Raw genomic sequence first — 27893 nt, forward strand, 5'->3', positions numbered from 1 at the left:
TCAGAGGCTTGACAGGTACAGTAAATGGAGAAAAAAGTAGGTGTAACAAAATAAGGAGTGGTGGAAACCATGTGAAATTGGAGAACATTCCTTTTCAATGAAGCATATAAAAATTCTCAGCTCCAGGGATTTGTACCAGTTTGAAAGGCCCAGTATTGCCAAACTTTCTATGTTTGCAAGAAAGACCCTCAAAACTTTTAAATGAAATCGCCCAAGGTTTAAATGTTGACAATTTAATTTTTTCCTCCAAAGACCGAGAGCCAACAGGAATATGTCTGAGGGCCAGATCTGGGCCAGCTGAGGTCTTAGTGTCTCTTTCTTGCCCAAAAGTGCTCTGATGAAACACGAGATGATACCGTTGATCAAGAGGCACTAAAAAGAAAGGGGACATACTTTAAGTCATGTGGCCCAAGGATCCGTGCTGACAAGCAAACTCTAATGAACGAACTTTTCATGTATCTATCCTCTTTTCTGCAGCCATTAACTGAATTGCATAAGTAGCAGTCCCTCCCCCAGCTAGGAATGTGAAGTAGGCTTCTGGGGGCAGCATCAAAATTGGGGTTAGGTTATTATTGGTCTAAACTGGCTGAAAATAAACTGAGCCAGGTTTTATTGATCTGTTCTGTGGTCTGTTGTCAAATGGTATTATGTGATTGCTGAAACCAAGGGGGAGGAGGCTTTATTGGTTTTGGTGGCGAAGTGCTTGTATCTCAAAGTGGTTTGTGAAGTGGTTTTCTTCGGTCAACATTCTCATGGAAAGATCGTTCTAGCTTAAGGCAGTTTTCACAATCAGACTTCAATAATAATAAATGAAGTTTCTGCTTGTCACGTGAAAGGAGTCTTTGTTGGGATCTGGAGTGGAAAATGAGTTTCATCTCATGGGTCAGCTCTGATGGGTTGGAAATAGCTGCCTGAATGTTGTCCTGGGAAAGACCCCCTCAGCCAGATCTCAGTCCACTAGGGAGGGTGTTGTGATATTAGTCTGGTCTTCCCTGAGTGTGGTGATGTGTATTTGTCAGTATCTTGATAGTCTCAAGTGACAGAAACCCTGTTTCAGGCGGGAAAAATTGTTGGCTCACAGAATCCAGGACAGGATATTAACAAGAGAGGGGGTAGAGATGTGGATGGGCCTTGTGCCTTCCAAATTCTGGTAAGCTAAAACAAAGCTATTACTCTAACAAAGCCATTGCCCTCCTTTGTGGAGGAAATTACTGTTCCGTGACCAGTCTATTAGCCATCTCTTCCCAAGGCAGGTGGTGACCTGAGAATTCTGTGCCGCCTTCCTGAGGACTGTCCACCATGCAGTGGCTGATGAAGTTCCGTGTCCTCTGGGGCATCCGCAAACCCTACCGTGGCTTTCACCCTGCCCCTGGGTACCTTCGCTGCCAGTCTCTTTCAGGAGTTGGAGCCCTGAGATGGAATGACTACGACGTACCTGAGGAATTTAACTTTGCAAGTGATGTCTTAGACTACTGGACTCAAATGGAGAAGGTAAGGAGCCACCCATGATGGGAGGTGAGGACAGGAATGGCCTCACTGACCTCATCATGCTCCTAGTAGGCTGAGGGGCACAGAACCAGGAATGGCTTCTGTCTTAGCTTACCATTGTTGTGGGAAAAGCTCATGTTTGGGGATTCAGTTCTCAGCCTGGTTACTTTCTCACTTCTCTGAGCCTCAGTGGTTTTATCTGTGAAACGGGGATAATCTCATTTAAGAAACACAAGGTAGTGGGTGAAAATATCACACAATTGTGATCAAGTGCAAAGTTTCTAATCACAAGGTCAGCAAGTTGATGTTAGTCTGAATTCTTACCTTCACCTAATGAGACTATGAACCTAACTGGCATTTGTCTCATCAAATGTAGGCTTAACTTCAGGCTACACTCATAGGGAAAGGACAGATCACCTGATTGTACACATGAGCACCTGACATCTATAGCTAAGTCATGTCATCTGTCGTTCTGTGAGGATGGCAAGTGCAGCTGGATTCCTCCCTATCAACTGCCCACTTGAGCACGGCTTTAGGGTCTGTCCAGAGAAATAAAGTCTAGAGGTTACACGTCTCTGCAGGAAAACCCAAGTGATCGGGTTGTCTTTCCCCAAGAGACAGACCAGAGAGTTAATATAAGATGGAGTAGAAAGTTACTATGTTAATTAATTGAATTTAAATAAAACAAAATAAAATTTTTTTAAGAAGAAAAGGTAAGAGAAATGTTTAACCTATACTTGTAATATTTGGCTGGAGGTCATAAATTGTAAAATGGTTTATTTTTACAAAATAAAAAGGAAGTTTGTATAATTTTAAATTTCCCATGAACCTGCACTTATATGTTAGTATTCAACTAACATGTGGGCTTCCTCCCCACCTCCTTCTTTTTCCTTTCTCTGAATTTACATAGTAACACCAAGGAAAACAGAGGGCTCAATTAGCGAGAGCATTTTTTATATGCCATGTCAAACACTTTGCATTTAATACTATGATTAGATGGATAGTCTCATCATTCCCATTTTCCAGACAGGAAAACTGAGGTTCCAAGGGTTTAAATAACCCTCAGAAACCACCACATACCCAGTAAATGAAGGAACAGGATTTGGGTCCAGGTTGTTTGAGTCTATAATACATTATTTAACCTGGTCTCACAATCTGATGATGCCAACATCTCTGCCTTCAGACTCTAAAATGACTTTCGTCACTGCCCTGACCAGTAATCTAGTTAAGAACTTTTGAACCGTGAGACAGGCTGGAGAGGGAGGAGGTGGAGAGGAAGAAGTGATGCCACCACTTTTCCCCTGATTTATCTTTATGTAGTCTTTACAGTCAGTTAACACATCAACCCATGGAGATAACCACCAAGTAAATATGACCACAGGGATCCCACATCTTTGTTGGGTTTTATAATTTCATTACCAATCCTTGCCAATTTCTTCATGTCTCCAAATTCTTCCCACCTCCCAGCATCCTCATCCACTTAATATTTATTTATTCTCACAACACTTCTCATCTGTCTGTTTTCACTTTTCCAATTGCCTTGATCATGATCAGTGTCTCTCTAGTGATGCATGGCACCTGTCACCTAGCTCTAGCTGTCCCTCGATTAACATTGGTGGAATAAAAATTTTGAAACCTGCCTTACAAGCCCCATAGGTCTTGACATTGTTCCTATGAAAGACCCTTCAGAGGGTCCACTGCAGTCCCCTCTGACTTCCTGGACCTCCCTTACAACTTAACAGATATCACCCAAGAACTGATCCATGGCCCAAATGACAACACAACCAAAACCATAATAAAGAAATAGAATTTATTTTAACTCTCATTTCAACATATTTTACTTATAAAATATGTTAGAAATCCAACTTTTTTTTTTCAAAATCTTCTGAGTGTGTGCATGTGTGTGTTGGCAAACAATATGTTATAAGACAAAAGATAGTGCCTGGTAAGCCAGACAATATATGAACAGGCATGGAATACAGACCACCAATTTATAACACCTGACTATTCTTGGAAATTAAATCCTTTGATACTCTAGGCTCCTCAGATAGTACATACAACTTTAATTGATTCCTGGGGAAGCCTCCCAAATCTGTTCACAAGAGGTCACATTCTGTACAAATTCCTTCCTTCCTTCCTTCCTTCCTTCCTTCCTTCCTTCCTTCCTTCCTTCCTTCCTTCCCTCCCTCCCTCCCTCCCTCCCTCCCTCCTTCCCTCCTTCCCTCCTTCCCTCCTTCCCTCCATCAGACTTAGCGAGCCCCTACATGTACCAATTACTTTTCTAGATAATGGCGGTAGGAAAGTAAAAAAAATGTACAACTCTTCATTTTTTCTCTTTAGACAGTGATTCCCCACTTAATGTCTTAGGAGAGGTGAGTACAATGTTAGTGGAGTTACATTTTGTTTGTTTTGGCAAAAATCATAACAGAAACAAATTCTTCCTACCACCCTGGATGCACCTTAATATTAAAGATTGCTTAATAAAAAGAGTCAAATAGTTGTTAACCACAAAGCTGAAAATCATCCCTAAACAGATAAATAATTGCCCCATATTGCCTGGCTCTTTGTCCCATAATATTTGCCCCAAAAATTTAATTTATGAACTGTCAAACATTCCAAGCACCTGATTATTCAATGGTCTGGTCTGCCTAGATTTCTCTGGGTCAGTGACCCTATGTTTTGTCGCTCCTAAATTTAATTCTCCAATGTTTAAAGATTTTTTTTTCATTAGAAAGAGAGAGAGTGAGCGCACCAGTGGGGTGGTAGGAGGGGCAGAGGGAGAGGGAGAAACAGACTCCCCACTGAGCAGGACTCAGGACTCAATCCCAGGACCCAGAGATCATGACCTGGATTGAAGGTAGACCCTTAACCGACTGAGCCACCCAGGTGCCTGGCACCCATAATTCTGTAATTTTACATAAAAAATTAGCAACAGTCCTAGAGCCTGTACAGTTTAAGAGGGTCCTCATGTTATTTTGAAACTATTAGACTTTTATCCCAGCATCCCATAAAGGAATCCTCCATGGTATTCACAGAAAGTCTGTGTCTTTTGTAATTCTGATACATGTGTAGGGTCAGCATCACTAGAATGTAAGTTCAATGAGCGAGTGGAATTTTTACTGTTTTTTAACTGTTGTATGCCCAGTGTGTAGAACATATCTGGCACATTTAACTATTTGTTGAATGAATTTGAATGCATCAGTTCCCTGAACAGCAGCACAAGATAAGCAATGTTGGTGTCTGGCCATAACTTGGTTGTGTTTTAGCAATGGGCTGTTAACTTTCTCATGGATGTGTTGTAAGTATGTACGTGGAAGAGGAAATGCTTTGGCCCAGAGAAAGCAACAGAGTACAGGAAGCAGAATTGGGCTTTGGGGTTTCTTTTGTAAAGGCACATCTCATAATACTAAACATTCATTCCTATATTACAACAACTAATCAGTAGAGCTGAATGGTTGCTCCCCTTCTGATTACCCCCCCTTTCTTTATCCCTTTCTTCCCCTACCGATCTTCCTAGTTCTTATGTTCCATAGATGAGAGAAATCATATGATAGTTGTCTTTCTTTGCTTGACTTATTTCACTTAGCATTATCTCCTCCAGTGCCGTCCATGTTGCAGCAAATGTTGAGAACTCGTTCTTTCTGATAGCGGAGTAATATTCCATTGTATATATGGACCACATCTTCTTAATCCAGTCATCGGTTGAAGGACATCTCGGCTCCTTCCACGATTTAGCTATTGTGGACAATGCTGCTATGAACATTGGGGTGCATATGGCCCTTCTCTTCACTACATCAGTATCTTTGGGGTAAATACCCAGTAGTGCAATTGCTGGATCATAGGGTAGCTCAATTTTTAACTTTTTAAGGGATCTCCACACTGTTTTCCAAAGTGGCTGTACCGACTTGCATTCCCACCAACAATGTAGGAGGGATCCCCTTTCTCCACATCCTCTCCAACATTTGTTGTTTCCTGCTTTGTCCATTTTTGCCATTCTAACTGGCATAAGGTGGTATCTCAAGGTGGTTTTGATTTGAATTTCCCTGATGGCTAATGATTTTGAACATTTTTTCATGTGTCTGCTAGCCATTTTTATGTCTTCATTAGAAAAGTGTCTGTTCACATCTTCTGCCCATTTTTTGATTTGTTTATTTGTTTCTTGTGTATTGAGTTTGAGAAGTTCTTTGTAGATCTTGAATACCAGTCTTTTATCTGTAGTGTCATTTGCAAGTATCTTCTCCCATTACATGGGCTGCCTCTTAGTTTTCTTGACTGTTTCCTTGGCTGTGCAGAAGCTTTTTATCTTGATGAAGTCCCACAAGTTCATTTTATCTTTTGTTTCTCTTGCCTTTGGAGACGTGTCATGAAAAAGGTTGCTGTGGCCGATGTCGTAGAGGTTGTTGCCTATGCTCTCCTCAAGGATTTTGATGGATTCCTGTCTCACAGCGAGGTCTTTCATCCATTTAGAGTTTATCTTTGTGTATGGTGTGAGAGAGTGGTCAAGTTTCATTCTTTTGCATGTAGCTGTCCCATTTTCCCAGCACCATTTATTGAAGAGACGGTCTTTTTTCCACCGGATGTTTTTTCCTGCTTTATCAAAGATTAGTTGCCCAAAGAGCCGAGGGTCCATTTCTGGGCTCTCTATTCTGTTCCATTGGTCTATGTGTCTGTTTTTGTGCCAGTACCATGCTGTCTTTGTGATCACAGCTTTGTAGTACAGCTCGAAATCCAGCATTGTGATGCCCCCAGCTTTGTTTTTCCTATTCAACAATTCCTTGGCGATTCGTGGCCTTTTCTGGTTCCAAACAAATTTAAGGGCTGTTTGTTCCAGTTCTTTGAAAAATGTCGTTGGTATTTTGATTGGGATGGCATAGAAAGTGTAGATTGCTCTGGGTAGCATGGACATTTAAACTATATTAATTCTTCCAATCCATGAGCATGGAATATTTTTCCATCTTTTTGTGTATTCTTCAATGTCTTTCAAGAGTGATTTATAGTTTCTAGAATATAGATCCTTTACATCTCTGGTTAAGTTAATTCCGAGATAATATATAATTTTTGGTGCTATTGTAAATGGGATGGATTCCTTAATTTCTCTTTCTTCAGTCTCATTGTTCATGTATAGAAATGCAACTGATTTCTGAGCATTGATGTCGTATGCCGCCACATTACTGAATTGCTGTATAACTTCTAGTAGTTTGGGCGTGGATTCTTCTGGGTTTTCCATATAGAGTATCATGTCATCTGCGAAGAGAGACAGAGTTTGACTTCTTCTTTCCCCATTTGGATACATTTTATCCCTTTTTGTTGCCTGATTGCTGTTGCAAGGACTTCTAATACTATGTTGAATAATAATGGTGAGAGTGGGCATCCTTGTCGTGTTCCTGATCTTAAGGGAAAGGCTTCCAGCTTTTCCCCATTGAGACTGATATTTGCTGTAGGCTTTTCATAGATGGTTTTTATGAGATTGAGGAATGTACCCTCTATTCCTACACTCTGAAGGGTTTTAATCAGGAAAGGATGCTGTATTTTGTCAAATGCTTTTTCTGCAACTATTGAAGGGATCATATGGTACTTGACTCTTTTCTTGTTGATATGATCTATCACACTGATCGACCTCATAGATATATATAGAACACTACACCCCAGAACAACAGAATACTCATTCTTTTCGAATGCACATGGAACGTTCTCCAGAATAGCATATACTGGGTCACAAAACAGGTCTCAACCAATACCAAAAGACTGAAATTATTCCCTGCATATTCTCAGACCACAGTGCTTTGAAATTGGAACTCAATCACAAGGAAAAATTTGGAGGAAACTCAAACACTTGGAAACTAAGAATCATCCTGCTCAAGAATGATTGGATAAACCAGGAGATTAAAAATCAGTTTAAACAATTTATGGAGACCAACGATAATGAAAACACAGTGAATGAAAACACAACAGTCCAAAACCTATGGGACACTGCAAAGGCAGTCCTAAGGGGAAAATACACAGCCATCCAAGCCTCGCTCAAAAGAATAGAAAAATCTAAAATGCAGTTTTTATATTCTCACCTGAAGAAGCTGGAGCTGGAACAGAAGAACAGGCCTAACCCACACATGAGAAAGCAGTTTATCAAGATTAGAGCAGAGATCAATGAATTAGAAACCAGGAGCAGAGTAGAGCAGATCAACAGAACTAGAAGCTTGTTCTTTGAAAGAATAAATAAGATCGATAAGCCACTGGCAAGACTTATTCAAAAGAATAGAGAAAGGACCCAAATTAACACCAAAGCTTTTAGACATAAAATCTGGAGTTTTCATTGTAAGAAAACTTTCAGTAATGGATTTAACTTCTTTAATAGATATAAGATTATTTAGATTTTGATTCTATCAGTTTTGGCGAGTTGAGTTGGTTTTTTTTTTTTTTAGCAATTTGTTCATTTCATGCAAGTTGTCAGATTTATTGGCATAAAATTATTCATAATCTTCTCTTGTTGCTATTTTAATGTCTGTAAGAATTGTAATCGCAGGAACGCCTGGGTGGCTCAGTTGGTTAGGCATCTACCTGCGGCATAGGGCTCCTTGCTCAGCGGGGAGCCTGCTTCTCCCTCTGCCTGCCGCTCCCTCTGCTTGTGCACTCTCTCGTTCTTGCTCTCTCTCTCTCCCTCTCTCTATGACAAATAAATAAATAAAATCTTTTTTAAAAAAAGAATTGTAATTGCATACACGTTTTCTTTTTTTTATAATAATTTTTTATTATATTATGTTAGTCACCATTCAGTACACCCTAGTTTTTGATGTAAAGTTCCATGATTCATTACTTGTGTATAACACCTGGTGCACCATGCAATACGTATTGCATGCATACACGTTTTCATTCCTAATATTGTTAATACCTTCATTCTCTTTTTTCCTTTGAGTTTATCAATTTTATTTACCTTTTCAAAACCAGCTTTGGCTTCACTGATATTCTCAATGGTGTTACTTGTTTTCCATTCCACTGATGCACCATCTTATCTTTATTATTTCCTTCCTCCTACTTTCCTTTGATTTGATTTCCTTTGATTTCTTTTTTCAGCTTCTTGATATGGAAGCTTTTGGGCCTGCCTTCTTTTCTAATGTATGCATTTAAAAATACAAATTTTCCACTAAGCATTCCTTTTAGGTGCATTGCACAAATTTTGGTAGGTCATATTTTATTATCATTCAGATGAAAATATTTTCTATTTGCCTCTTTGCTCCTTCTCTGACTGATAGATTATGTGGAAGCATATTGGTTAGTTTCCACATACTTGGGGGTGGGTTTCTCATTGCCTTGTTGTTAATGATTCCTAGCTTAATTCCACTGTGGTCAGAAAACATACTCTATTTTAAACTTTTGAGATTTTTTGAGGTTGGTACATGTTCCAAATGGAATGGAAAAGAATGTGAATTATATCATTATTGGGTAAAATGTTCTATCTATGTCAATTTGGATATAAATTCTGTTAGTCTGTCATATTCCATCATTAATTTATGGAAACATTGAATTTCAACTTATATTTCATGCAAAATAAGACTGAGGCTATTTTTTTCTATAGGTCATAAACCCTTACATTTTTAAAAAAGATTTTATTTATTTGAGAGAGACAAGAGCACGAGCAGGGGGGAGGAGCAGAGGGAGAGGGAGAAGCAGACTCCGCAGTGAGCAGGGAGCCCTATGTGGGGCTTCATCCCAAGACCCTGAGATCATGATCTGAGCTGAAGGCAGACACAACCGACTGAGCCACCCAGGTGCCCCTCTCACGTGTTTTGATATTCAGAAAGAATCATCTCATTTTTGAATACTTAAAGTAATTGATCTACCTTTCCAATTTTCCTTCTTCAAGGTATATTTTAGTTAGAGATTAGCAAAGAGTTGCTATGTAGGTTTTTGCTTATTTAAATCAACTATGTTGATGTATACATAGAATGAATATGCATAGAATTACATAGAATGAAATGCATACCTTTTACACTAAAAAGTGTAAACTTGGAGTTTTAGAACATTTCTATCACCCCAGAAGTTTCCTTTTGTTCCTTCCTAGTCGGTCCCTACCCACCCCACTCTGAGCCCCAGGCAACCACACTGAGCTGCTGCTACAGGAGATTATATTTCTCTTTCCTAGGGTTTCATAGAAGTGGAATAATAGAAGATGCACCCTTTTGTGTCTGATTTCTTTGATTCAGCATTATTGTTTTTGAGATTCGTCCCTGTTGCTCTGTTAATTAGTTGTTTATCCTCTTTATTGCTAAGTTAAATACTAAGCATTTTATCTTTTGAAACTATTTCATAATTTCCTTTGGCTTCAAACATTACCACATAAAAATTTAAATTTCAACTCCAAGTGTAGAGGGTGTTTCTGTCTTCTGGGAAAACAGCTTTATCTGAGCATCACATTATCAGATTAATCCTTAACACAAAAATCCATCACTGCTTAAGCAATATCTTCTTCAGGTTGTAAGAGTTAGGTCTAAAATAGCCTGAGTTCTGAGCAACCCATGTTTTCTATCTTGAGACAACAGCTTTTCCAACCTTTTTAAAACTCCTACAATAATATTACATACTCTGCTCCCCTTATATAAGCAGTGCATAACTAGTCATTACACTTGCCAAATATTCCATAATCTTTTGGGCAAGAATTTTTTCGTAACACTAATTTTTTCCATAGGTATGAATACTTACACGTGAATATACATATGTATTAACCTCACCTTATCTCAGGTGAGATACACTCTTTTGTTCCAATCATATGGAGCAAGTGTGGTGGGATCAGGTTTGCACATACGTGGAAAAAAATTGCTGGAAGAATAAGCACCAGATAATTTCAGTGCTGACCTTCAGGTAGCAAAAATGTGATGAGATATTTGAAGACGTTTTTCTGTTTATAAGAAATTTTTCTGTTCATAGGATTCTGCATTGCCCAAACTTTTACTCTGAATTTGCTTTGGAAATTAATTTAAAAAAATAAAGTCCTTTTAAAAAGCATGGTCATTAGAGAAAGCTTAGGGAAAATAAGAAAGTTTACTTAAACAAAAAAATGAAAATTGGCTGTAAATATTTAAAACCAGGGTGCCTGGGTGGCTCAGTTGGTTAAGCGTCTGCCTTCAGCTCAGGTCATGATCTCAGGGTCCCAGGATCATGCCCCACATTGGGCTCCCTGCTCAGCGGGAGTCTGCTTCTCTCTTTCACTCTCCCTCTGTGCTTGCTGTCTCTCTCAACTAAATAAAGAAAATCTTTAAAAAAATATTTAAAACCATGTACGTAGGTGTGTATATGTATGTCTTGTTCACTATTGTATCCTTTGGTCTAAGAACAGTGCCTAACAGATAATGAGAATTTAGTAAATATATATTGAATGAATGAATGAATGGATACTACTGTACACATTTAGATTAATGTAAATACGGTTTTGCTTTTTTAAATTAATAATGTATCGTGAAATTTTTTTTTAAGATTATTTATTTATTTATTAGACAGAGATAGAGACAGCCAGTGAGAGAGGGAACACAAGCAGGGGGAGTGGGAGAGGAAGAAGCAGGCTCATAGCGGAGGAGCCTGATGTGGGGCTCGATCCCATAACGCCGGGATCACGCCCTGAGCCTAAGGCAGATGCTTAACCGCTGTGCCACCCAGGCGCCCCTGTATTGTGAAATTTTTATTCCAAAATTATTTCTGAAAGTTTTTGGATGGTTTTATCATATTCCATCATACAGAAATAATAATTTTATAGATAGCATATAGTTGGATCCTGTTTTCTTTTTTTAATCCATTCTGCCAATTTAAGTCATTTGATGGGGAATTTAGTGCACTTACATTTAAAGTAATTACTGATAAGGAAGAACTTACTATTACCATATTGTTAATTCTTTTCTTGATGTCATAGCTTTTGGTCTCCCATTTCCTCTCTTACTGCCTTTCTTTGTCTTTAGTTGATTTTTTTTTTTTTGGTAGTGATGTTTTGATTCCCTTCTCCTTTCCCTTTGAGTAGATAATTTTGTGGTTACCATAGGGATTACATATAACATCTTAAAGTTATAACAATCTATTTTAAACTAGTAGCAACTTCATTTGCATACAAAACCCCTAATCTTTTCCGGCTCCCTCTTACCTCCCTATTTTATGTTATTGATGTCACAAATTACATATTTATATATTGTGTACTTGTTAACATAGAATTATAATTCTTTTCTATGCTTTTGTCTTTTAAATACTGCAGAAGAATAACAGCTGGAGTCTCAAACCAAAATTACAATAATATTGGTTTTTATATTTGTCCATGTATTTGTCAAAGAACTTTATATTTTTGTATTCAAGCTACACTATAACATCTTTTTATTTCAACTTGAACTCCTTTTAGCATTTCTTTTTTTTTAAGATTTTATTTATTAGAGAGAGAGCACGAGTTTGGCGGGGGGAGCTGAGGAAGAAGGACAAGCAGACTCCTTGCTGACTGGGAAGTCCAATGCAGGCCGATCCCAGAACCCTGAGATCATGACCTGAGCCAAACTCAGACACTTAACCAGCTGAGCCACCCAGCCCCTCCTTTTAGCATTTCTTATAGAGAAATGAACTTATAGACTCTCAATTTTTGTTAATGAATTCCCTCAATTTTTATTTATCTGAGACTGACCTAATTTTTCCCTCATTTTTGAAGGACAATTTGCTGAATATAGAATTTCTTGATTGACAGGTTTTTCCCCATCATTTTAAATAAACAATCCCACTGTCTTCTTCTTTTTTTTTTTTTAAGATGTTATTTATTTATTTGACTGAGAGAGACAGCAAGAGAGGAAACACAAGCAAGGGGAGTGTGAGAGGGAGAAGCAGGCTTCCTGCCGAGCAGGGAGCCCGATGTGGGGCTCAATCCCAGGACCCTGGGATCATGACCTAAGCTGAAGGCAGATGTTTAATGGCTGAGCCACCCAAGTGCCCTTATAATCCCACTGTCTTCTGGTCTGCTACCTGCTAATAATCTTATTAAGGATTTACACATGATGAGTTACTTTTCTTTTGCTGCTTTCAAGATTCTGTCTTTGGCTTTTGTAGTTTGATTACAGTGTGTCTCTGTGTGGGTCTCTTTGGTATTTCTTTCTTGGAGTTCATTGAGCCTTTTGTATTTTTATATCCATATACTGAATGTATGGATGAATAAACGAATGAATGAATGAATAATACTATATAAATTTGTGTTTAATGCAAATATGGTTTTGCTTTTCCTCAGGCATTATTTTTTCAAATAAGGTTTTTGCTCCTTTCTCTCTCTCTTCTTCCAGGATTCCCATAATGTGTATATTGCTCAGATTGTTTGTATACTATGTCCCTTGGGCTCTATTCACTTTTCTTCGTGTTTTTATCCTTTTTGCCCCTCAGGGTCCATAATTTAAAGTGACTTGTGTTCAAGTTCACTGATTCTTTTTTTTTTTAAGATTTTATTTATTTATTTGACAGAGATAGACAGCCAGCAAGAGAGGGAACACAATCAGGGGGAGTGGGAGAGGAAGAAGCAGGCTCCCAGTGGAGGAGCCTGATGTGGGGCTTGATCCCAGAACCCTGGGATCATGCCCTGAGCCGAAGGCAGACGCTTAACGACTGAGCCACCCAGGCGCCCCTCAAGTTCACTGGTTCTTTCTTCTGTCTGACTGAGTCTGTTGTGAATCCCTTTGGTAAAGTTTTCAATTCAGTTATTGTATTTTTCAGATCCAGAATTTCTGTTCAGTTCTCGTTTTGTTCATATATTGTTTTTCTAATTTGCTTTAGTTTTTTGTCTATTTTCCTTTAGCTCTTTCAGCATTTTTAAGACAATTATTTTAAAGTCTCTGTCCAATAACTGAAACCTGTGTCTCTTTACGGTCAGCTTCTGGAGATCTCTTTTATTCCTTCAAATGGGCAACATGGCCTTGTGATCTGTTGTTGAAAATTAGATATTTGAAAAAAGCAGCCAGCCTCTGTCTTTACAGCTGGCTTCTTGCAGAGAAAGGCCTTCAATAATCTAACCATATGAAAACTTAAGGTCTCAGGCATGAGTCTTTCCTAGGCCTATGCATGTACTTTCTTTTTTCTCAATTTTACCAAATACATTGCTGCTTTTTCATGTTTTAATTTCCTTAAAAGTCTCATCACTCCTTCTTCTTGGGGCCCTAGATGTTTTCTTGCCTTCCTGTGTCTGTAGTCCCACCACCAGCATCCTCCCCCCTCCCTGCCCCAAGGTGGCCACAGTCTACAGTTACTCATTGTGGCATCTGCCACTGCTTTCAGACACCTCCAACCTGATACTCAAACTAGGTCACCATTCCTATCTGAGCTCCAAGTCAGATGAGGCAGAAACCAGTCCTGACAAGGCAGAATATTGAAACGAATTCCAGTCTTTTCTTCTGCCCCAAGGGAGGGGCTGGGAATTGGGTGGCTTCCCCCTGACCATAATTTACAACACCAAGAGAGGGCATGGGGCAAGGGTAAACAAAAACAACATAAAATTTCTTACCATTTTGAGTATGAATTTTTATTGTTTGGATATTTGTTGGTTGCTGGAGATCTTTGACTGTTTCTAGAATTTCTACAAAGCTATTTTAGTCTGTTCATTACTTGATGTTTCTGTGAGGGAACAAGGGTTATCTGGGAACTTCCAGGTCTGCCTTCTTGTTTATTTCACCTCTAGAGGTACCTTAATTTTAAAAATAAATGACCCAAATATTCAGGAATTAAATTAATCTCTTGTTCTGTTTTCATAATAATGATAGTAATTTTATTGAGCACTGTCATATACACTTTACCTCTTTAAATAACTAATTTAAACTTTACTGCCTTCTAGGTAGTATTGTGCCCATTTCATAGATGAGAAATGTACCCATTTCATAGATGGGAAAACTGAGGCACAGAGGAGAACTGCTGTCCATATCAAACTAAGACAGACACATGGGGAAATGAAATTTTAAGGCTTTAATAGGTGACATGAAGGCTATTCATGGTTTTATGTGACTCGAGAGGAGGTGGTGACAGTAGCCCAGAAGAAGTTGGCTGGATCACACACTATCCCCAGCTTTTCTTGGTTCTATAAATGCTTCAAAATGGGATCATTGTCCTTGAGCTACATTTTCACTTGAATGTGTCTATGGTCATAGATTGGCCAAAAAAGCGCCCTTTTCCTTTAAGTAGGAAGTAAAACATGGTGTATGATCTTGACCAGGAGGGTAAGAGAGGTCCAAACCCAGCCCTGTGGTTGGTGAATAATCAAGGAGATGAACTGAAGTGGAGCTTCGGAGAGTTGACAGACTTATCCCGCCGTGCAGCCAATGTCCTCACCCAGACCTGTGGCCTGCAGCAGGGAGACCGTCTAGCCTTGATCCTGCCTCGAGTGCCTGAGTGGTGGCTGGTGGTCATAGGCTGCATTCGAGCAGGTCAGTGACTCAAAGAGACCCCAACAGACATTAGATCTGGCCCAGAGCCAATTGGTCCTGAAATATTAATATTCCTCTATCTTTTTTTATATTCTGCACAGTCTTTGTCTTTTTCAGACTCCCTCAAATATTCTTTTCCTCCTTCTCACTCCCTCACTCTCTCTCTCATTCTTACACACCCTCAAACACAGTGTCATAACTCTCTAGTTCATCCATTCACACACTTTCTCCTGCACAATCTCATCCTTTGCTTTTGAAGATCCATCAGGTAATGAGCACTGGTGTTATATAAGACTGACAAATCACTGAACTCTACCTCTGAAACTAACAATACACTATATGTTAATTAATCAAATTTAAATTTTAAAAAATAAAGAAAAAAGAAAAAAGATCCATCAGTTGTTAACGTTTTGCACTCCTCTCACACTGAGTCATTTAAGTATCAGTTGCAGACATTGTGACATCCATAAACACCAGATAAACAGCTATAAACACTGGAGTATGCATCTGCTATGATCCACAAGACATTCTCCTCACCTAACCACAACATAGTTGTCACAAAGACATCTAACACTGATACATCCATAGCCAAAATTCTTCAATTGTCCCCATAGTGTCTTTTGTAGAAATTTTTTTTGTTTGAATCCAAAATCTAATAGAGGATCATGCATTGCATTAAGTTGTTATGTCTCCTCAATCTCCTTCAATCTGGACTTTTTTGTATGACCACATTTTGGAAATGTCTAAGCTCTCTGTTTTGCAGAAGGTCCCACAAAATTTGTGTTTCTGACTCTTTCCTCAGGATTACATTCAGTGAAACATTTTTAGTAGGAGTACTAAAAGGATAATTTGCCTATCTCAGTGCTTTACATCAGGGCATACAACAAGTTGGTTTGTCCTATCATCAGTGATATTTATAAACACCTTTGCAAGGCACCTTTGCCCTTTATAATTAGTAAGTAATCTATGCTATAATACTAATGTGACTGTGTGAATATCCTGTTCTCTAATTGTCTTTCACCCTATGACTTGAGAATCCATTAATGGTTCTTGATTATTATGATTGTTTTATATGAGAACTTTCTACTTATATTATTCTTTCTACATTTCTTAGTTAGCATTCTTCTGTGGAGATTTCCCTTTCCCTTTTAATTGCCTATCTATTTATCTACATACTTAGTGTTGGTGTGGGACTCATGCATTCTCTTTTGATTTGCTTTATAATGCATGTTCATATATTCTCTCACCAATAAAATACTAGATTAATCCATCAAGATCATGTGGAATGAAGAATTAACAGCAATGGCAGAGAGAGTATAGAGAAGCCATGTCACCTGTAGAGCTAAGAGATGGCCCATGGGAAATCCAAGACATGAGCTGAACCCTCTGGTATAGGCAGAATTAAAGAGGGATAGAAGCAAAGGAAGGACATTCTAAGAATGGGCAGGAGTCAGGAGAAGCCTGTGTGAAGAACAGCCGTATTGAAATAGAGCAGAGATTTGCAGGAGGGAAAGGTGGAGGGTGGGCAGTGCCTTCAGTGTTGGGTGGAGAGTATGGTGTTTTCCTGGAGAGAGGGTATAAGTGCTGGTAAAGAGAAGAAGAGTGGAGTGGGAAAAGTCGGTGTTCTGTGGAACCTGAACAGGTAATAATATGGAAGTTGGGTAGTAGGAAGAGTCAGGACAAGGCACCGGGTGGAGAGATTAGAACCCACGTGCTGGAGAGATTGGAACCCAATAGGGGCACATGAAGACTTGAACTAATTGGTGATAGAAGATGGAAGGGAAAGTAGGGAAGTTCAAAGGATACTGTAGTTAAATTTAGTTATGCAGGCTGAGGGAGAGGAGATTCAGGATGACACAAAGGATTGATAGAGAAGGAAATGAGAGGAGAAAAATGGAGGTAGGGATGCAGTTAATCCTGATGTCAGGGACACTGTCCTACTTACACGCATAGTCCCAGATCCTGTGTAAAGTAGGATCCACCCGTCTACTGGCTAGATCCATCTAGAGTAGAAGAGGTTAGGGCAACCTTTTCAAATTTCAATGTGCATAGGAATCCCTTGGAGATCTTGTTGAAGTGCAGATTTTGATTAAATAATTTTGGGGTGGGGCATGAGTTTTGTGTCTTAGGTGGTGCTGATGGTGCTGGTCTGTGGACCATACTCTGCACAGCAGGAGGCTGGTGGATTTCTATGCAGATAAGCCAAGCCTGAAACACAAGATTTCCTTTTTCATTCTCAGGAATAATATTCATGCCAGGAACCATCCAGTTGAAGGCCAAGGACATTCTCTACCGATTACAAGCGTCTAAAGCCAAAGGCATTGTGACCACAGATACCCTTGCTCCAGAGGTGGATTCTTTAGCTTCCGAGTGTCCTACTCTGAAAACAAAGCTCCTGGTGTCTGACCATAGCCATCAAGGGTGGCTGGACTTACGATCATTGATTAAGTGAGTTTCTGTTCTGATGAATGTGCTTTCTAAGGAACGGCAGGAGAAGGCCATTCATTTCCAAGTGCTGGTAGACAAACAACCAGTGGGAGGAAACATACCAGGTCTGATGGCAGAAACCTTCTCTTCCCAGTTATGCCACTGATTTTCTGTGTAACTCTGGGCTGGTTCCTTCCCCTTTCTTGGATGCAGTTGCTTTATCTGTAAAATAAGGTATTGAACTTCCACACCTCTGTCACTAAAGTATTATCAACCCTGTGCAAAGGAGATGTATAAAGTCAGAGGGTTGTTGTGTTGTGTCTTCCTTGTAAGTAGGGAATCTGAAATATTATGTTTATATAAAAAATAAATATATGAGGAGGTTGAATGAAAGATTAAGGGATGCATTTTTAAGGGAAAGCTTGAGACTGCAAGAAAAATTGAGGCTGTGGCTGTCAGGCAGCTTGGGGAGCAAATACTTTCCATCTTTTAGGGGTTGCATACCTTTAGGGATACCTTGCAGGAAAAGTTAGGGAAGTGTTGGAGGCACGTAAGACCACTTCCACCTCCAAAACTCTGATTCTGTAAACCTTCAGGCATTTTTCATATCACCCACAAACCATACTGGATTTGTTTTCTTGAAGTAACCCCCCAGTTTTTAAAATCCTTTACTTCAGCCTCAAAAGGCAATATCGCACTGCAGTCACATCTTACACTGGATTTTAAAGTCAGACAATTACAAGAAAAATGGTGTAAATGAAGGATATTCTCTAAAACTCCCCTAAATTGCCAAAAGTCAATATGGTATCATATCACAGCAAGAGTCAGTGAGTCCTGCAGCCTTGGGATAATTTGCAGTTTCTCTGATCAAACACCACAGGGAACTTGCATTTATAAGCCCTAGAGACTCCCAGTCTAGGAGAAGCCCCCAAGAATCAAGGCACACTGGGGTACCCTACAGATTCTACCTTCCATCTCAAGCTTACACCAAGGCAAATGTGCATCTTCATTTTCTCTTCCCCACCCCTCATTGCCAAGATTGTGGGGTGAAATTCCTATTAAGTTGGTTCATGTAAAAAAAACAAGCTTAGCAGTGTGATTAAGAGCACAGTCTTTGGATCAAACTGAGTGAATATGAATTCTGGCTGGACAACTTGCTGGCTACATGTCTTCAGGCAAGTTATGAAAACATTTCTGAGCCTCAGTTTTCTCATCCACAGAATGGGCAGAATAAGAGAAGTACTTGTCTTTCAGGGTTGGTCTGAAGATTGAATGAGTTCTTATTTGTAAATCACTTAAACCACTGCCTGGAAGTACTATTTCGGTGTTTGTTACATACAAAACAATCCACCGTATTTTCCCCCTTTTTTAAATGAAGAAATGTCAGTCTACTTATCCAACTCACTCTCAAACTCCATTTAATTCCTAATACTGGGAGAACTGGTTTCCCCTCCAGTGTTAGAAACCTCCATTTTTCTGACTCCAAGCCTCATATTGTTCCTTTTGCTTCTCTGGGGATGGAAAATCAGGAAATGTGACTTCTCCCCTTTTGTACTGAATTCCTTTGCAGATCAGCATCCCCAGATCATACCTGTATTAAGTCAAAGACAGTGGACCCAATGGCCATCTTCTTCACCAGTGGGACCACAGGCTTCCCCAAGATGGTAAAACATTGTCATGGATTTGCCTTGCGATCCTCTCTCCCTTCGTGGTAAGAAAGAAAGCATTGACTTATGGGATGGGCCACAGATCTGGGGTAGTGTGTGCATGTGTGTGAGACACGTGTGGGTTAGGAAAAGAGCTCTAAGCAGAACTGACTCCATCCTGCTTCTCCCTTCTGTGCTCTCTGGTTCAGACTGATGAAAATCTGAGAGGTCAACACTGGGAATCCTAACGGTTTGCTGACAGAGGCCTCTGAAGACAAAGGAGGCACATTTAGGTCCTGCCTGAGCACCTTGACAGGAGGTGTGTAGGGAAGCCATTGTGTCCCTGTCAGTTGACTCAGGGTTTGGTGGGGAAAGACAGAATATGCTAACAATGTCAACTGAAACAACAGATCATTTCCTCTCCCCAGTTATGGACAAATGAAACTTGGAGTTACCCAATTACGAGCTGTTAGGGAAAATAATACTTGGAACCCAAGCCACACCATGCCACTGTCCCTAATCTAGAACAAACAATCATCGAGGCTGAAGCTGTAGCCTTGGGTTAATCATTTAATCAATTTTAAACTAAGCCTCTTCTCCCCTCTGCCCCTCCCCCAGATAGTAATATTCAGACCAGAACAAGTTCTGTATGTTTTCTAACTTATTAACCAGACCAGAGGGCACCACAAGGTTTCTGGTGGGCCGCTGCTATCTGTGCTGATACAAAGTTATACAATGATAACAACTGAATAGCAAAACCCTGGAGGAATGGAGGTGGGAAGAAGGGAAGGGCTTTCTGTGCAGTCTGAAAAACAAGAGCAAACACACAAAGATATAAAAAGTAGCATGTATATGGTGACTAACATAACATAATAAAAATTATTATTAAAAAATAAAAATAAATAAAAATAAAAAGCATTTATAGAACTACTGAGATTTGAGGGTAGCTGGTGCTCAGAGTGTGAGGTAAGGGATAGATGGGAGGAGTTGGAAAAGTAAGCAGGGTCCAGATCATGTAGAGTCTTGTGGGCCTTGGTGTAGAGTTTAGAGGGTTTTTTGTTTGTTTGTTTTGTTGTTGTTGTTTTTTGAGAGAGAAGGGAGGTATTGGAGCAATGCGACATATTTTAGCAAGGGAGACCTGATCAGATTTGTTTTTTGAAAAGATCACTGTGGCAGCGCCTGGGTGGCTCAGCCAGTGAAGCATCTGGCTCTTGATTTCAGCTCAGGTCATGATCCAGGGTCGTGAGATTGAGCCCCACATTGGGCTCTGTGCTGAACGTGGAGCCTGCTTAAGATTCTCTCTCTCCCCCTCCCTCTGCCTCTGCCCTCCTGCTTCCCACTTGGGCACATGGGCACTCTCTCTCTCCCTCTCTCTCGAAAGAAAGAAAGAAAGAAAGAAAGAAAAAAGAAAAGAAGAGAAAAGAAAAGAATAAATAAATAAAAGATCACTGTAGCTGCAATATGGAGAATGGGTTGGGAAAAATCAGAATGGGGTTAGATCGACCAGTTGGAGGGTCTTAGAATAATCCAAGATGGCAGTGGCTTGGCGAAGGTGTCAGAGACATGAAGGACGTTAACATATTTGAGATTTTAGGAGGTAAAATGGGCAGGATCTACTGGCTAGATGTGGGAGATAAGAGAGGGGCCAGTCAAGGTTGACTCTCAGATTTTGGGCTTGGACAGTTGCACGGACAGTAATGACATTCACTGAAATACAGGGAACACTGGAGGAGAAAAAATTAGTCCAAGGGAGTCAGGAGAGATTAGGATCTGGTGGGTTTAAGGTGCCTGAGAGACACCCCAGAAGAGATGTTCAGTGGGTAGTAGGTCTGAAGCGGAGAAGACAGATCCTCCTAGCTAGTAACGTCTTGTGGGTGAGCCACAATCCTGAGAGAGCTGGGATGAGGGAGGGTGGATTGTTTATCAAAGCCCTTCCCTATTAATAGTAAAGTTTCTCAAAGCCATAGCATGCTAATGGGAGGTAAAATGGGTGTTTTCTCAAGGAGTTATGCACACAGAGGTCCCTCAGAAGCAGTAAGGTAGGGTAGAGAAATGAGAAACCTCCACTCCACCTTCCAATCATTGCCTATTATCTAATTGTTTCCAGCCCTTTGCCAAGATGGGATATTAAAAATTAAATCTCTCTCTCACTCTCTCTCCCTCTTCCTGTCTCCCTTTCTCTCTCCCTTTCTCTTTCTTCATCACAAATAACAGAAAACCCAACCTAAACCTCTTTAAGCCAAAAAATAACTATAGGAGTTTATTGGATCATGAGGCAGGGCACTCCAGGGTTTGGCTTCAGACATAGCTAGAGAGTCTCTGGATTAGATTTTCATCTTTCCATCTGTCAGCTATGTTTCTGCTATGTTTTGATGCTCTTCTCAGAAAGGCTTATTATCACTTGTTATCCCCATATGGCTGCCAGCATTATCTAGGACTGTATCAGTAACAGAGTCAAATCCAAGAAAAGAGCTACAGATTTTGTTCCCATATTCCAAGCCTTAAGGATTATTATAACTAAATCAGTTGAAGGCACACATGACTAGAAAATAGGATTTGGCATACTCTAGAGACCTGGTGTGGAAGTGTGTCTGGAGCCCCATGTGCACTGAGAATGAGGGGTGGGTCACCACCTGAAAACCAGAGTCCCCAGCCCTTGATCACATCCTCTCATGATCAATCACATAGCTGAGGCCACTGTATTTTGGAGTTAGCAGGAAAATGCTGCAGCTGAAGACATCTGATATCCTCTGGTGCTTTTCGGACACGGGCTGGATTCTGGCTCTCTGTGGGTGCATCATGGAACCATGGGCAGTAGGGGCTACACTCTTCATCCATCATCTGCCCCAGTTTGACCCCAAGGTCATTGAACAGGTAAGAAGACTAATCTTCCAGTATCGACAAACTCCTAGAAGAAACTCATATTTCAAACTCAAAAGCTGGACCCTGCTGGAAAAAATGTTATTTAGCGAGGGGTCCCATAAGCATAATATAACCCTGGTTCTGGGTTTCTCAAAGTGTGGAGCACTGAATCCATCACTGTATCTAAATCACATTGGATGAAACCTTGAAAGAAATGCAGATTCCAAGCCCTTCCCCCAGGTCTATGGATCAGATTTTGTGAACTTGGAACCCTGAAAACACATTTTAAGAAATTAAAGCACCCAGAGCAAGCTCAGGTATCCTGGATCCTGAATCTTGGATCTGCCAGAGCCAGGTAGCTGGTGTGTGTGTGTGTGTGTGTGTGTGTGTGTGTGTGTGTGTGTTGTTGTTGTTGTTGTTGTTATTGTTGTTATTGCTCAATTTATTGAAGTGTTTAAAAACAGAGCCCTTGGAAAAAGACAAATCTAGTTTCTTATTCCACGTTCAACATTTATTTGTGGTTCAGTTGCTACTCCCGAGCCTCAGTTTCTTTATCTGTAAAACGGGAGTTTTAATAATTACTGCATCACAAAATTGTTGGAATATAAACGAGATGTTACAGGTGAAGTGTGTGAAGTGCTTAGCCCTGAGCTGGCACACAGGAGGCACCCACAAAAGCAGTGGTGGCTGCTGTTACTGATACATGTACCTCATGGTGATAACTCAAGTCACCTGCGTGAACCCCTCACTGTACTTCCCTTCCCTTGAAAATGCTCTTTGTGTCTCCATGCACACCTTCGTTTTCCATCTCAGAGGCAGACCTGCCCCTCCACCTCTCAAAGTCCAGTCCCCTCCCCACAACCTCTGTGGAGCCTCCTCTTTTCTCTCTCCTTCTCTTAGGAGCCCTTCTCATTAATCTTCCATCCATTAAACCTTTTCTCCTGCATTTTTAATTTCTCACTTTTCCCCTCTTCATTAATCTTCATTTATTAACTCTTTTCTCCCATAGTTTCAACCTCTTATTCTTCATTAACTCTGCACCCTTAGTCCATAAACATATTCAAAGTTCCCCATCCTAAAAAATACCTTCCCTTCACCCTGCTCCACACCAGACCAACTCTGTCTTTCCTCCCTTAATATCACACTCCTCTATAGAACACTCTCCGCTTGCTGCAGCCACATCCTCTTCACCCAGATTACTCTTCCGAGGGTCTGCCCTCACCCTTCCTCTTCCTTCTAAACGATCCATTTCACCAGCGTGCACACCCATTCAAGGGGCTCTCAAAACTATGCCTTAGGTCTAGTCTTCTCCCTCCATGCAAATTCCTCCTTGTTTATCTCCCCCAAGTCCATCTGATGATCCCTCCAGCACATCAGACCGCATTTTCCATTTCTTATTCCCTGCCTCATGTCAATATCTGCCTCTCCGTCACTGTACTGTGTACATCCTGCCAGTCCTTGAGGCGTAAAACTGCACCCAAAGCCCTGAGTCCATCTTTCCCCCCCACTTCCACTACATGGGCATCCCCAAAGTCTCAGTGTGCTTTAAGTGCAAATTATTTCAAAGTATTAATTCTACAAATTTACACACACACACACACACACAGACACACACACACACCAGCATTTGAAAGTTTAATTATTTTGATTTATTTTTTCATTTGTTACTTTTGTGAAGTTTTAATGATAACATTTTTAGCTTCAGCTCCTCTTAATGAAGATGAAAGATACTGATTAAAACAAGGAATGTTAAATTAAAAATGTACTATCCATATAACTCAACACAAAAAAAAGCAACCCAAATAATCCAATTGAAAATGGGCAGAAGACATGAGCAGACATTTCTCTAAAGGAGACATTCAGATGGCCAACAGACACATGAAGAGATGCTCCACATTGCTCATCATCAGGGAAATGCAAATCAAAACCACACGAGATGGGTAGTAAGGAGGGCACGTATTGCATGGTGCACTGGGTGTTATATGCAACTAATGAATCATGGAACTTTACATCAAAAACCAGGGATGTACTGTTTGGTGACTAACATAATATAATAAAAAATATATTATTATATAAAAAACAAAAAAACCAAAAACAAAAACCCACACGAGATATTACCTCACATCTGTCAGAATGGCTACAATCAACAACACAAGAAACAACAAGTGTTGGCGAGGATGTGGAGAAAAAGGAACTCTCATACATTGTCTGGTGGGAATGCAAGCTGGTGCAGCCACTGGGGAAAATCATATGGAGTTTCCTCAAAAACTTAAAAATAGAATTACCATATGATTCAATAATTTCACTACTGGGTATTTACCCAAATAATATGAAAACACTATTTCAAAAGGATATATGCACTCCTTATGTTTATTGCAGCATTATTTACAATAGCTAATATGAAAGCAGCCCAAGTATCCATCCACAGATGAATGAAAAAAGAAGATGTGAGATAGATAGATTGATAGATAGATATAGCTATGATGGAATATTAGCCATAAAAAAAGAATGAAATCTTGCCATCTGCAACAACTTGGATGGATCTAGAGGGTATAATGCTAAGCGAAATAAGTCGGTCAGAGAAAGACATATACCATATGATTTTACTCATGTGGAATCTAAGAAACAAAACACAGGAAAAAAGAGACAAATCAAAAAAAAACAGACTCTCAACTATACAGAACAAACTGATGGTTACCAGAGGGGTGGTGAGTGGGAGGATGGGTAAAATTGGTGAAGAGGATTAAAAGTATACTTATCTTGATGAGCACTGAGTCATATATAGATTTATTATAACACTATATTACACATCCGAAACTATGTAACACTATATGTTAATTATACTGGAAAAAGGAAGGAAGGAAGGAAGGAAGGTAGGGAGGGAAGAAGGAAGGAAGGAAGAAAGGAAGGGCAAGGTGATTGGACTCAGATAGGGAGGGACTCAGAGTGGAGGCAGATTTCCCTCATGTGCCCATTACACCTCCCTGTGGTTCTGCATGGAAGGCACAGATATTCTCATTTTACAGATGAGGAAACAGAGTTGCGGAGGAATTAAGTAACAGGATTGAAGTCGGGCAGGCAGACCCCAAACCCACATTCTCCCCTCTTTAGTGTTCCTTTGTTCTCCTAGTGTATCTCCACCCTGATCTGAAACTGAAAGACTCCCACCTCTAGTAAAACAACAGCAAATACCAGACATTTTAGACTCTATATAATCTGGCTCCTAACCCCAATCTTCCTAAATTTACTTCTTGTTCCTCTCCTGTCTAAAAAAATCATATTATTTGACTTCACTTAAATGTTTCTTCAACTCTGGAAACTTTACTCCTGCTACTCTTCTATCTGCAAGAAACTTCCCCATTCCTCTGCCTGTCGACACCATTCCATTTGTTAAATACCCCAACTAAATGCCACCTGTACCGTGAGGTCCCTGGATCACCCATTTAAAAGGAGTATTTCCCTCTGCTATGATCTCCTTCTTCCAATCTCTCTTATGACATCTACCAACTTCTGTCTTACCAGATGAGTCCTGTTTTATCTCCTCTATTAATACCTACTCTCAGTAAGATGTTATCTTACTCTTCTTGCATTCCCCCAACAGTGCTTGATGCATGCCATGTACAAAATTCATGCCCAATATAGATATATTGAAAGAATTAAATAAATAATGGGCTCTCCTTAGAGGGGAGATCAGAACTAAAATGCTAATAATTAACTGATATTTTAAATCTTTACTATAAAAATAAAATTCCTTCTCTCCTCATTTTCTAGATGTTATTAAAATACCCGATCACCCACAGCCTTGCTGTGCCACTTGTATATCGAATGATTCTACGGCACGCTTCTACCAGGTATAGTAGAAGTGGTGGTGGCTGGTGATAACAATCTTTGGGTAGGAATTTAAGGAATCCAATGTACTATGGTCTATTTTTAACTGTGGTTCTTTGAGGTGTGTGTGTGTGTGTGTGTGTGTGTGTGTGTGTGTGTGTGACAAGTGTTGGTTGCGATAATTAGTTCTTTAAAGCAGGACTCCAAGATCCAAATGAAACATTCAGTGAGCCTTGCATCATTGTGGGTTTATTCTTTTTAAAATATTTTTTCTTATGAAAGGACAAACATACAGAAAAATATGTAAAACATACATGTATAGATTAATGGATTGTTGGAAAACACCTGTGTCACCGTTCATCTGAATCACGAAAACAGAATATTGCCCACACCCCAGAGATCTCTTCATGGCTCTATTTCTCCCCTAAAGGAATTTACTATCTTGACTTTTATGGTGTTCATTTCCTTGGTTTTCCCTTATAATTTACCTCCTAAGGAAATATCTCTAAACAAATTATTATATTTTACTTGCCTTTGATCTTTATGTGTGTAAGCACTTATTATTCTGTAATATCTGGTTTCTTTTTTCAGCATTATGTTTTTAAGATGTGTCTATGTTGCTACATGTTGCTATAGCTAATTTTCATTGCTGTACAATATCCCATTGTATAATATCCCATTGCATGTTTTTTAGCTGTTCTACCATTAATGGATACTTGGGTAGTTTTCATTTTGGGGCTATTAGTGATTAATTCTGCATTGAATTCTTGCATATGTAACCTGGTGCATAGAAGCATGTATTTCTGTAGCATTTTCCTGGAAGAGGAATTGCTAGTTCACAGTGACACTACATTTTACCATGCAATTTTCGAAAGCATTGAACCAAATTATGCTTCCCCTAGCAAGACAGGAGAATTCCCATTGTTCAATATTTGTTATTGTCAGAGTTTTTAATTTTTGTCAATCTGGTGGATGCATAGTGTTATCTTCCCATAGGTTTTATTTTTGCATTTCCCCATGTTTGTGGGTTAATTTTAGCTAAACTGCAATCTGCTCTTTGAAACTTATGGGCATTTATGTATCTTTTAAAGAGTCTGAGATTAAAATGGCTACTTCAAAAGTCAGAATAACATGTCTTAAATATAGAATTACAATATTAAGGTGTTCTAGGCCTACCCTTATGAAGCTAACTCCGAAATGCAACTTGATTTTATTCATGAAGCCTCGAGCTGGTTGGATTCTGTTCCCATCTGTATTTCAAAGTTCATACTAAGCTACTTTTTGAAACATTCCTCAGTTGATGATCTTTGCCCAAACCCAGTAAAAATATAACCAAAGCTTAGCTAATGATTACATCAGAGAATCTGACCATTTTATCTACTTTGCATAAAGCTGCAGAAGAATGAGGAAGACACCCTAAGTGAACCCAGCCCTCCTATCCCTGACTCTGACTCTGATGTACCAGGACAGGGTGACAAGAGAAGGTGAACCAGATGTCTGTTACCTCCCTCACCCCCAAGAGCTGACCTGGCTTAGTCCTAGGACACCTGGTACTTAGACCTCAATCACTTCTCCCCACATCCTTCAGGGAATCTATCATTATTTTGTGGGGTTTTTTTTATTAGTTACAGAAAATTTTATGGGAAAGAAATGAAGAAGAAGATTTACATCATGCAATGTTCTTACTATAGATGTTCACAGCCAACTTTTCTGCTCCCTCTGAAATTCCTTCTGTCGGGGCTGCTACCTGCAACCCTTCTCTCTTTTCCTACAGTCATCCCAGTCTTCCTTGATGTCCCGAGCAATTCATTTCCACCCTCTAACTTGCATTCTCTTCTCAGAAATACAAAAGCCCTTCAATTCACATGACTCCACTCTTCAGAGAAGGCAATGCAGTTCTGTTAGCATCCTAACATGCTCTTGGGGTCTTATCCCCCACCACATTATGGTTTATAAAATACCCCTCTTAGCCACAAAGACAGGGTCTGATAAATCTTTGCCATCTTTTTACGTCAATTTCCAAAGTTGATCCAAACCTTTGATCCAAGCCCATTAGCCTCACCACCCCCCCACCCCTTGCCAGAAGAGTTAACATGAACCGACAGGAAGTGAGTGACTTCCAGTTGGCTTTGGCCACCAGCAAATTGCCCAAAAGGCAAGGAAGAATGTGAGGAAGTGGAAGCATGAATGATCCAGATGACAAGGCTCTGAGCTCTTAACACTCTGGGTCTAGGGC

At 39.9% G+C, this 27893-nt stretch overlaps 1 protein-coding gene across 4 annotated transcripts in view; it reads left to right on the forward strand.

Annotated features, from left to right (window-relative positions):
* Positions 1-27893, forward strand: part of ACSM1 (acyl-CoA synthetase medium chain family member 1) — a 43941-nt gene that overhangs the window by 2385 nt on the left and 13663 nt on the right. Inside the window, exons 2-7 of one of the 4 annotated variants that reach the window (XM_026520206.4) lie at positions 1254-1491; positions 14684-14894; positions 17135-17342; positions 18892-19032; positions 21682-21841; positions 25601-25680. In XM_026520206.4, coding sequence (XP_026375991.1) covers positions 1300-1491; positions 14684-14894; positions 17135-17342; positions 18892-19032; positions 21682-21841; positions 25601-25680 — 992 coding nt within the window. In that variant the 5' untranslated portion in view covers positions 1254-1299. Of the gene's footprint in view, positions 1-1226; positions 1492-14683; positions 14895-17134; positions 17343-18891; positions 19033-21681; positions 21842-25600; positions 25681-27893 lie in introns of all 4 variants that reach the window. The other 3 variants (XM_026520209.4, XM_026520208.4, XM_048224814.2) reach the window with 3 other exon arrangements.

This window comes from Ursus arctos, unplaced genomic scaffold (assembly GCF_023065955.2).
Source record: "Ursus arctos isolate Adak ecotype North America unplaced genomic scaffold, UrsArc2.0 scaffold_2, whole genome shotgun sequence".
Classification (NCBI taxonomy): domain Eukaryota; kingdom Metazoa; phylum Chordata; class Mammalia; order Carnivora; family Ursidae; genus Ursus; species Ursus arctos.